A 12,392-nucleotide genomic window follows, 5' to 3' on the forward strand; every position below is an offset into this window, starting at 1 on the left:
ACACAGTGTGTTTATACCTCATTACAGGCACACTGTGCAGTCACATTACATACATGACACACCCCTATTACTTTTCACATTCCCTGTGTACATAGTGTGTTTATACCGCATTACAGGCACACTGTGCAGTCACATTACACACATCACACCCCTATTACTTCTCACATTCCCTGTGTACATAGTGTGTTTATACCTTATTATAGGCACACTGTGCAGTCACATTGCACACATCACACCCCTATTACTTCTCACATTCCCTGTGTACATAGTGTGTTTATACCGCATTACAGGCACACTGTGCAATCACATTACACACATCACACCCCTATTACTGCTCACATTCCCTGTGTACATAGTGTGTATATACCTCGTTACAGACACGCTGTGCAGTCACATTACACACATCACACCCCTATTACTCCTCACATTCCCTGTGTACATAGTGTCTATATACCCCATTACAGGCACACTGTGCAGTCACATTACACACATCACACCCCTATTACTCCTCACATTCCCTGTGTACATAGTGTCTATATACCCCATTACAGGCACACTGTGCAGTCACATTACACACATCACACCCCTATTACTTCTCACATTCCCTGTATACATAGTGTGTTTATACCTCATTATAGGCACACTGTGCAGTCATATTACACACATCACACTACTATTACTTCTCACATTCCCTGTGTACATAGTGTGTCTATACCTCATTACAGGCACACTGTGCAGTCACATTGCACACATCACACCCCTATTACTTCTCACATTCCCTGTGTACATAGTGTGTTTATACCTCATTACAGGCACACTGTGCCACCACATTACACACATCACACCCCTATTACTTCTCACATTCCCTGTATACATAGTGTGTTTATACCTCATTACAGGCACACTGTGCAATCACATTACACACATCACACCCCTATTACTTCTCACATTCCCTGTGTACATAGTGTGTTTATACCTCATTACAGGCACACTGTGCAGCCACATTACACACATCACACCCCTTTTACTTATCCTGTTCCAGCAGGCAAAACATGATCTACTTTTCACAATGTATTTATAATTGTATTTTCCCCAACAGATGGCCAGAATATGGGGAGCCCCTCAGAGGGATGTCTTATCTCCCCTCCAGATGATGCTGCAGAAGATAATGGCGTCACACAATGTTCTCCCAGAGGAAACCCCACTACTGGAAATACACATCACAGACTTTACCATGAGGAGAGATCACCGGATCCCTCTAATCCTGAGGAATATTGTGACAGATCACATCCAGAAGGTCACAGTGAGGAGACATCACCGGAACCCTCTAATCCTGAGGAATCTTCTGATAGATCCCATCCAGGAGGTCACAGTGAGGAGAGGTCACATGACCCGTCTGATTCTGAGGAATCTCATACTGTGAGGCAAGAAGGGGATAGTAAGAGATTTCCATGCTCTGAATGTGACAAATCTTTTACCTTTAAGTCCCACCTTATTGCCCATCTGAGAAGTCACACAGGAGAGCGGCCATTTTCATGCTCAGAGTGTGAAAAAAGTTTCATTAAGAAAACCGACCTTGTCAATCACCAGAGGCGACACACAGGTGAGCGCCCGTATTTATGCTCAGAGTGTGGGAAAAATTTCATCAGGAGAACGGATCTTCTTAATCACCTGAGACGTCACAAAGGCGACCTCCCTTTTCAGTGTGCAGAGTGTGGGAAAAACTTCATTGCTAAAAGAGACCTCCTTGCACATCAGAGACGTCACACAGGTGAGTGTCCTTTCTCATGTTTACAGTGTGGGAAAGGCTTTAAAAGTAAGGCATGCCTTCATACACACCAGAGAAGTCACACAGATGAGTTTCCTTTTGCATGCTCAGAGTGTGGGAAAGGGTTCAAGCATAAAGAAACCTTCACTGCGCACCAGAAAACTCACACTGCCGAGAGTCCATTTGTATGTTCAGTCTGTGGAAAATGTTTTGCTTTTGAAGGACAGCTCCTCAAACACCTAAAAGTTCATTCCGGCAACCGTCCTTATTCCTGTTCAGAGTGTGGGAAATATTTCAGCGAGAAAAGAAGCCTCCACATTCATCAGAAAACTCACACCGGTGAGCGCCCTTTTATGTGTCCCGACTGTGGGAAGTGTTTCGCTCAGAGGGAATCCCTCCTTAATCACCAGAGAAGTAGCCACACGGGTGAGCGTCCCTTTGCCTGCCTGGAGTGTGGAAAATCTTTCACCCGGAAGCGATCCCTTCTCACGCATCAGAGGAGTCACACGGGGGAGTTTGCATTTCTATGTCCGGAGTGTGGAAAAGGTTTCAGTGAAAAGGGAAGTTTTCTAACACACCAGAGGGGTCACACCGGCGATAATCCTTATTCTTGTTCAGAGTGTGGGAAGGGTTTCCATGGTAAAGCACACCTTCTTGCACACCGGAGAACCCACACTGGTGAACGTCCTTTTTCGTGTTCCGAGTGTGGGAAAAGTTTTTCCCAAAAAGGGCATCTAACAACACATAAGAAAACTCACGCCCGCTGAAGCCAGTTAACGGACTTTTGCTGGAGACTTGTTCTTCTTAAACTCAGATCCACCATATGGTGGCCTAGGTGGGTGCTTAGAACATCATGCTTATCTGTGACCTTAGACAAGACAAGACAAGACAAATAACATTTATATCGCGCTTTTCTCCTGGCGGACTCAAAGCACCAGACCAGCAGCCACAAGGGCGCACTCTATAGGCAGTAGCAGTGTTAGGGAGACTTGCCAAAGGTCTCCTACTGAATAGGTGCTGGCTTACTGAACAGGCAGCTGTCACCTTCTGAAATTCTCTCCCCCAGCAACGTTCACTTAAGTAAATAGGTAGAAAGCAGGGGAAGCCAAAGCTGCTACTTGGCCTAGGTCCCATTTTGCCTTAATCTGTCTCTGCTTGTAGTGCTCCAGATGAGGGCTGCAGATAGCACAAGACACTGATATTAAGTTGTGGCATTTCTGCAAGGAGGACTGGGGCCGTGATTATACTGTTATACACTTGTATAACATTTACAAGTGAACCTGAACTCTTGCACAGGACAGAAGGAAAACGGATAACTGCAACCTGTATGCTTTTAGAGAATTTAGCCTGTCTAATTCCCCCCTCATCTGTGACTAATCACAACTGTAATTTGATCTCTCAGCCGTGCCAGCTGGCTGCCTTGGCAGAGCAGCTAATTTTGAACACAGGATTTTAACCCTTTGTCTTCTCCCATGAAGGCAGGAAGTAGGCAAACGTCTGGATTTATTGCAGTATTTGTATCAGCTGTAACAAAGAAATGTTTTTCTTTAAAGGTTATTATGCTGTTAGGGCTACTTTAAGTGAATGCCTTGTCTGCATTTGTCCACTCATCCCCTCTTACCTCCACCCTTTCACCCCCCACTCCCCACCATCCTCGTATTCCGCACTCACATCCTCACATATCTCAGGCACCACCTTCATCGTGCCCCTAACTTCCCCATCCAACACTCCTTAATCCTCCCATTACTCACCACTGCCCTCCAATACCCTGCACAACTTAGCCCTCCCCTTACCATTCAGCTCCAGCCTCCCCTCTGTTATTCACATCTGCCCTTCCATCCCCTACTCCCCCGCACCCTCCCATACACCACTAACCTGCACCCTCCAATCACCACCACCCCTCATCCATCCACTCACTCATCCCTCAGTAACCTGTACCCTTTAATCACTGCTCTCCTCCACCCTCCATGTATCCCCCCACCTATGTCCACCATCCCCCGCCAACCCCGAGCCTTGCAGTCCTGTAGCTCTTGCTGCTCTATGTCTTCTTTACCGGCTAGAAGGGTTTTTTTCTTTCTTTCTTACTCTGTCCTCTTGTTACTGTAAACTTTTGTTATCATATTGTATGAAAAATATGAAATAATAATAGAAGATGGAAAAAGAAGAAATAATAATAAAATATAGAAAAAGATGAAATAATATAACATGAATTATTTTATCTGCTTTTGTTTCTAACTTCAGACATTGCCACGCTGAGTTCCTTGGGTAATACCCTCCAATCCCTTACAGGAGGAGTCCCCAGTGGCCCTGATAGGTGGTTACAGGCACCACCCCCAGTAATGAGTCCCGCCCTTTCCATTAATATCAGACAGTCACACTATGAAATACATTACATAGAAGCTGACCTGTCATGATGATCTCTTCCTCAGTTTTACACACACAAGGACATCTATACCGTGAGGAGTTGTGAAAATTGTGATGTGTTATATTTGTTTTGGTAGACATAATATCGGGGCGATGGGCAAAGTAAAGATGCTGTACTTAAAGGCCACCCGAGGCGAAAATAAATGAATGAAATAAACTATTGTATCTATCTTCCTGTTCCTAAAATTGAATTTTTAAGATATTCCACAGTTTTATGTTTAAATCTACTTTTTAAGTTTTAACTGTTTTATTGTTTTTGCCCAATGACACATTCATTGAAGTATGCCATAGCTAAAATGTATGAACTATTGACCCTTTTATCTCTTTCTGGCTCTCAGAAGCCAATTTCTGCTAGGAAAGTGTTTTATAGTTGGAATTTCTTATCAGTGGGGGTCACACTTTAGTCACTTCCTGTCTGAGTCAGGACTGAGTCATCCACTTACTTACATACCTAATATTTAATTCTTTCAGGCAGAGAAAGAAAAAAAGGAACACAGCATAGTTATTTGTGTGTTTGGCACTGTACATACCCATGTCTATCTCATCATGTCACATGTCACCTCGGGTATCCTTTAACTGTCTAACGACTGCTCCACGCGATTGGCGTGAGCAACGCTGCAGCTCCAGGACCACCCCACGCCGATTGGCGTGAATGGTTGGGAATGGAGATTGCAGGAGATCGTGCGCGCCGATGCGCGCGCATCCCCGCTTGAATGAAGAAGCGGAACTCCGTCATCAGTCTCTCTGTTAGATGGTGAAATCGCTGGCGAATAACACTGTACAGCGCTGCGATCTAAGGCAGCACTGCACTGGGCACGGAAGTGATCCGCTGTCATAGGCTTAAGCCTATGACAGCCTATGACAGCCGATCACGCTGATTGGCTGGCAGAGGGAGGGGTTGGGGAACTACACACACAAAAAAAGGAAAATTTATGAAAAATACTATGTATATATATATTAAAAATAAACAAACAATCTTGGGAGCGATCATTACCCACCAACAAAAAAAGCTCTGTTGGTGTGCAGAAAAGGGGGGAGGAATGGAATCACTTGTGTGCTGAGTTGTACGCCCCTTCAGCGGGCCCTTATAGCTGCAGTGGCCTATTTTGTAACAAATGGTCTGGTCACTAGGGAGGTTTAAGACCATGTTCCTCAAGAGGTTAAAGGACTTCCGATGTGAAATGAACAATCTATTTTTTACTGACCTGAGGCTTCGTCCAGCCCCTAGCAGCTGTTCCAGTCCCTTACCACAGCCCCGGTCCTCCCCGTTGTCCCGCTGGCCGCCGGTAAAGACTCCTCCAGCGAGTCAGCTCTTCTGCGCCTGCACGGGCATAAGTGCCATGCACCCACATCATGGGTACTGCGCCTGCGCACAACTACTGTACAGGTGCAGTATGCACCAGATGATGTGGACACACGGCATGAGTGCACACACAGGCGCAGAAGAGCAGGCCCCGCCAGCGGGTCGCCATCATTGCAGGTGGCCAGCGGGGACACCGAAGAGGACCCAGGCTGCGATGAGTGACTGAGACTGCTGCTAGGGGCTGGAAGAAGCCCCAGGTAAGGAAAAATAGATTGTTCATAAGAATCGGAAGTCCTTTATAGGAGAACCTGAAGAAAGAGAGATATGGAGGCTGACATATTTTTTTCCTTGATCCGCTGATTCACCCTGGAGGACTGGTTCGAACCACCGGCTGAGGAAAGCGGCGAGGCCTCGTCGGGTCTCTTACACTCTCCCGGCCCTGCTCTCCCTCAAAGATCTCCTCGGCGCTTCACTCCTTACGGGGGGATGGGTGGCAGGGGGAAAAAAGACAAGTTGGAGAATAATCCCCCAGCTGATACCACTCCAGCGACAGTCTCCAACTCAAAAGAGGCTCACAGCAACAAGCTGGTGAGGGCAAATGAAATGGCGGTGGACCACAAGGAGGAGAAGGATATGGAGGCTGACCTTTTTTATTTCCTTTTAAATAATGCACATTGACTGGCTGTCCTGCTGATCCTTTGCCTCCAATGAACTGAAGTGAGAGGGATATGGAGGCTGTCATATTTATTTCCGTTTAAGTCATACATGTCAAACTCCGGCCCGCGGGCCAAATCTGGCCTTCGGAGTCATTAAATTTGGCCCTCAAGGGGTTTCCCTACTTTGCATTATGTTTGGCCCACTCTAGACCAGGGATGCTCATCTGGATTTCGGATATTCGGGTAACCCGGATATCCGAACTTTTTAGCACTATCCGACCGGATTCGGATTCTGGATACCTGGGCTGAAATCCGCATAACACTATGCGGATTTCTGGCCGCATATCTGGATATCCGGATCCGAGTAGTGCAATTTCCGTTCCGGCGGAAAAATCTCTCACTCATTCCTATCCCCTCCTCCTCCCTTTCATGGATCTTGTCTTCCAGGGATTTGTAGGATGTCAAAAGCAAGCTCACATACATTAGCCAGGAATCGAACCCAGGTCAACTGCTTGGAAGCAGTGGCGTACCTAGGGCATTTGACACCCGGTGCTGGGTATTATACGACCCCCCCCCCCCCCCAAAAGTAAAGGGGCAAAAAATGGGTGGCGCTATAGGCAAAAAATGGGCGTGACCATGACCGGATGAGGGCGGAGCTAACTGTAATTTAACGTGAACCCGGGTGAGAGTGATATGGAGGCTGCCATATTTATTTCCTTTTGAACAATACTAGTTGCCCTGCTGATCTATTTGGCTGCAGGAGCGAACTGAATCACACCAGAAACAAGCATGCTTGTTCAGGGTCTATGGTTGAAAGAATTAGAGGCCGAGGACCAGCACGGTAGCCAGGCAACTGATATTGCTTAAAAGGAGATAAATATGGCAGCCTCAATATTATTCTCACCTCGGGTTCCCTTTAAAAGTGCAACGCAAAGACAGTGGACCCAAGTTTTGGTGACCCTTTCCCCAGAAAATTCACATACTTGTGCAGGTTTTCTCAAGAAAATAAACGTAATGTGTGCAGATTTGCCCAGAGAATACGTTCAATCATGTCGGCAGATTTGCCCAGAAAATACATGGATTCATGTCGGCAGATTTGCCCAGAAAATACATGCAATCATGTCGGCAGATTTGCCCAGAAAATACATGCAATCATGTCAGCAGATTTGCCCAGAAAATAGTATAGGTAGCTAGTTGCCCCCCGTGAAGGTAGTATAGTTGCCCCAATATAGCTAGTATAGTTGCCCCCAGGATAGGCAGCATAGCTGCTGCCCCCAGTGTAGCTAGTATAGTGGCCCCCGTACAGCTGCCTTCCAGTATAGGTAGTATAGTGGCCCACAGTTTAGATAGTATAGTTGCCCCCAGTGTAGCCTCCATTGTAGCTGGTATGGTGCCCCCCCCCCCCCCAGTATAGGTAATATAGTGGCCCCCAGTATAGCAGTATAGTGACGCCCAGTCCCAGTGTAGCTAGTATAGTGGCCGCCCGTATAGTGGCCCCAGTATAGCTAGTATAGTGGCCCCAAGTTTAGGTAGTATAGTGGCCCCCAGTTTAGGTAGTATAGTGGCCCCCAGTTTAGCTGCCCCCAGTATAGTGGCCCCCAGTTTAGGTAGTATAGTGGCCCCCCATTTAGCTGCCCCGAGTATAGTGGCCCCAGTTTAGGTAGTATAGTGGCCCCCCGTTTAGTTGCCCCCAGTATAGTGGCCCCCAGTTTAGGTAGTATAGTGGCCCCCAGTTTAGCTGCCCCCAGTATAGTGGCCCCCAGTTTAGGTAGTATAGTGGCCCCCAGTTTAGCTGCCCCCAGCATAGTGCCCCCCCCCCCCCCCCTCCGTGTAGCTAGAAGGAGGGGTGACAGCAGGGATAGCGGTGGGGGAGGGGGGGACACATCTCCCCCCTCCCTCACCTGGGTCCCCTCCTTCTGCCTCTCCCCCCCCCCCCAAAAATGTGGGCAGTGGGCAGCAAACAGGGCGAGCAGGCAGGCGCGGAGAATACTCACGTTACTTCCGCGTACCAGCCTGGAACATGCGTCGCCGTCACGTGCCTCTACTGCGCCTCCAATGATTGGAGGCGCAGAAGAGGCACGTGACGGCGACGCAGCGTTCCAGGCTGATATGCGGAAGTAACGTGAGTATACTCCGCGCTCGCCTGCTCGCTGACCACTGCCCCCGGCCCGCTGCCCGCATTTTGAGGGGGGAGAAGAGAGGCAGAAGGAGGGGACCCAGGTGAGGGGGGGGGGATATGTCCCCCCTCCCCGCCGCTATCCCTGCTGTCACCCCTCCTCCTAGCGCTGCTCTTCCCCTCCTGAGTCCGGCATCTATGGGGGGTCGTGGCGACACCCCCCTGGCTGTCTGGCACCCGGTGCGCCGCGCCCCCCTGCACCCTGTGGTAGAAATGCCACTGTCACTGCTTGGAAGGCAGCTATGCTCACCACTATACCACCAACACTATATGCTGAAGCCAGCCTAGCATGTACCATTGTGATATACCCAAGAGAAAAATGAGCTTGCTTATTTGCCTAATTAAGAAGGGTACATTAGTTGAAATAGTTACACTACAATCTATGTTACAGCAAGGCCCTAATGACACTTTATCTTAAGGGGCTATGGCCGCCGATTGGCCCATGTGGTAAAGCAAGGTGTAAAAAACAAAGTACACCTAGCAGAGGATGGTTTCGATCCATCAACCTCTGGGTTATGGGCTCAGCACGCTTCCACTTAACCACTCTACTGCTGTACAGCAGAAGCTTCGTTGTAGGAAAAAGTGAGTGAGACCGCTTAGCCGTACGGAAAAATGGGCACTCCTTTACCTACTTCTTTCTGGCCTTTGTCATCATGAAAGGATCATAGAAATATATGTAGAAATTTTATATATACAGGTTTTGTTTAAAGGGAAGGTTCAGGGAGGGGATTAAAAAAATAAAAATAAATTTCCACTTACCTGGGGCTTCCTCCAGCCCGTGGCAGGCAGGAGGTGCCCTCGCCGCCGCTCCGCAGGCTCCCGGTGGTCTCCGGTGCCCGACCCGACCTGGCCAGGCCGGCTGCCAGGTCGGGCTCTTCTGCGCTTCATTTCCTGGGACTTCTGCGTCCCACGCCGGCGCGCTGACGTCATCGGACGTCCGCCGGGCTGTACTGCGCATGCGCAGAACTACTGGCCAGGTCGGGTCGGGCACCGGAGACCACCGGGAGCCTGCGGAGCGGCGGCGAGGGAACCTCCTGCCTGCCACGGGCTGGAGCAAGCCCCAGGTAAGTGGAAATTTATTTTTATTTTTTTAATCCCCTCCCTGAACCTTCCCTTTAAAGTGGCGTTAAACTTCTTGTAGCAGACTTTTTTCCTCCTTCCACAAGACACACATGCATCCACATAAAATCGTTTAGCAACAACTGTGTGCACAGTCTCTGTGGTGCAATCAGTTAGCGTATTTGGCTGTTAACCGAAAGGTTAGTGGTTCAAGCCCACCCAGGGATGGCCTTGCCTTTTATGTTCAACAGTTGTCCGAAGAGAACCCCAGATAGCCATGTAGATTCATCTCTCTCTAGTAGGAATGGCCGCCGCGTTCCGTGGAATTGTATTTTCCGCGATTCCGGGCGGAAATGAGAGAGAGAGAGAGAAAGAGAAAAAGAGAGAGAGAAAGAGAAAAAGAGAGAGAGAAAGAGAGAAAGAGAGAGAGAAAGAGAGAGAGAGAGAGAGAGAGAAAGAGGAAAAAGAGAGAGAGAGAGAGAGAGAGAAAGAAAGAGAAAAAGAGAGAGAAAGAGAGAGAGAGAGAGAAAGAGAAAAAGAGAGAGAGAAAGAGAAAAAGAGAGAAAGAGAGAGAGAGAGAGAGAGAGAGAGAGAGAGAGAGAGAGAGCTATCCGGATGAGCATCCCTGGATTAATATGGAAGTGTATAGAGGAAATAGCCTATGTAGAGCTTTGCATGATAGGTTTAGGCATTTGAACTGGATCCTTTGGATGATTAAACCCATGGAGGTGGTGGCATCAGAGGAGAGGGAGGAGAGGTGGAATGAGATGAGCAGCAGAGTTCAGTAGGGACTGGAGAGGTGCCAGCCTGTTTTTTTGAAGGCCAGAGAGTAGGAAATTACAGTAATCAAGATGAGACATGATTAGAGAATGTACAAGCATTCTAGTGGCCTCTTGTGTAAGGAAAGGGTGGATTCTGGAGTTTTGATATGGAAGTAGCAGGAGGTTGTTGTTAATTAGAGATGTCGCGAACCTCCGATTTTCACTTCGCGAACCCTGTTCGCGAACCTTCGCGGAAAGTTCGGTTCGTGAAAAAGTTTGCGAACCGCAATTCACTTCAATAGGGAGGCGAACTTTAAAATTTAGAAAAATTTCTACTGTCTACAAAAATGATAGAAAACATGTTTCAAGGCTTTTAATACCTGGAGCACCCTCCTCCCCCCCCTCCTCCTCCTCCCCCCTCTCCTCCTCCTCCCCCCCTCCTCCCCCCTCCTCCCCCCTCCTCCCTCCCCCTCCTCCCCCCTCTTCCCTCCTCTCCCCTCCACCCTCCCTCCTCCACCCTCCTCCCTCCACCCCCCTCCTCCACCCCCCTCCTCCCCCTCCCTCCTCCCTCCACCCTCCTCCTCCTCCCTCCTCCACCCTCCTCCTCCCTCCTCCCTCCTCCCCCCTCCACCCTCCACCCTCCTCCTCCACCCTCCTCCCTCCTCCTTACAGAGATGAATCTACCTGGCTATCTGGGGTTCTCTTTGGACAACTGTTGAACACAAAAGACAAGGCCATGCCTGGCTACATATCCGTAAGCAGTGGCTGGATGGTGTAATGGTTAAGGGCTCTGCCTCTGACACAGGAGACCAGGGTTTGAATCTCGTCTCTGTCTGTTCAGTAAGCCAGCACCTATTCAGTAGGAGACCTTAGGCAAGTCTTCCTAACACTGCTACTGCCTATAGAGCCTGCCCTAGTGGCTGCAGCTCTGGTGCTTTGAGTCTGCCAGGAGAAAAGCGTGATATAAATGTTATTTGTCTTGTCTATTTTTTTTCTTGCATTGAGCATAAATGGTACATGCTAGGCTAGTTTCAGCTACTTTCAGCTACTTTCAGCTACTTTCAGCTAGTAGTGTTGGTGGTATAATGGATATGTTAGTTACCTACCATACACTGAGAACTGGGTTCAAATCCCAGCCACGGTATGTAAGCTGGTTTTTGAAATACTGGAATTCCCTGGCAGATGAGACCCTCCTCCCTCTGGTAGGAGGGAGGAGGGTGGAGGGTGGAGAAGCCCACAAGAGGCTAATTAAAATCTCCCTAGCAGAGTTGTGTAACAGCTGTCCCCTTAACTAATTAGTATAGGCAGACGAGTGAGTCAAATGGCTCAAGGACCTTGCCTTGTTTAAGGGGGGGGGGGGGGGGAGGGGGGGGGTGGAGCTCCACCAGTGAGTGCAATCTGATTGGCAACAATGTGCCTGCTGACTGTGATGTAGAGGGTCAAAGTTTTGCTCAATAGAGCATTATGGGGCGAATCGAACTTCTGCGAAAGTTCGCCTTTGGCAGGCGAACACGAACCATCGAAGTTCACCTGGAACCGTTCGCCGGCGAACCGTTTGGGACATCTCTATTGTTATGTGTTAATATGTGTTTGAAATTGGAGCTCAGAGTCCAGAGTTACCCTCAGACAGCAAGCTTTAGGAGTTGAGACTATCGGGTAGGTTATTAGCACTTTTTCCACTTGGTAAACTTAAGAGATTTTCTTGCGTAATTTACTTTCCCATAGCCGTATATCATCACATACCAAGAATGTTTTATTATTACATCAGCTTTAAAGGGAACCTAAACGGAGAAGGATATGGATTTTTCCTTTTAAAATAATACCAGTTGCCCGACTCTCCTGCTGATCCTGTGTCTCTAAGGGCCCCGCCGTTTCCACTAGAGCGAATCTGCATGTGTTTCCTGCACGCAGATTCGCATAGACAATACAAGTGGATGAGACTGTTTCCACTTGTCAGGATTTCTGAGTGTTTTTCTGTGCAGAAAAAATGTGCACAGCAGAGCCCTCAGAATTCGCATACAATGTATTTAATAGGAAATTCGCATAAGTTTTCATATGAAAATTTTACTGCGAATTTTACTGCGAATTCGCAGGCATTTTCTCATAAAATCAATGTAAAAGCACACAGGCACTGACATGGTTAAATTCGCATACTCCTTAACATATGCGAAAACGCCTGCGAATTTGCTGTAAAATTTGCGGTATTCGCATCCGCATTTTGCGTTTTCCGCGACTAATTTGCACC

General features: G+C 48.2%; 1 protein-coding gene across 1 annotated transcript in view; it reads left to right on the top strand.

Annotated features, from left to right (window-relative positions):
• The window catches only part of LOC137537047 (uncharacterized), a 134,527-nt gene extending 130,250 nt beyond the window's left edge, over positions 1-4,277 (top strand). Inside the window, exon 18 of the mRNA XM_068259196.1 lies at positions 1,100-4,277. Coding sequence (XP_068115297.1) covers positions 1,100-2,535 — 1,436 coding nt within the window. The 3' untranslated portion in view covers positions 2,536-4,277. The remainder of the gene's footprint in view (positions 1-1,099) is intronic.
• Positions 4,278-12,392: the final 8,115 nt, after the last annotated feature.

This window comes from Hyperolius riggenbachi, chromosome 10 (genome assembly GCF_040937935.1).
Source record: "Hyperolius riggenbachi isolate aHypRig1 chromosome 10, aHypRig1.pri, whole genome shotgun sequence".
In the NCBI taxonomy this organism is placed as follows: domain Eukaryota; kingdom Metazoa; phylum Chordata; class Amphibia; order Anura; family Hyperoliidae; genus Hyperolius; species Hyperolius riggenbachi.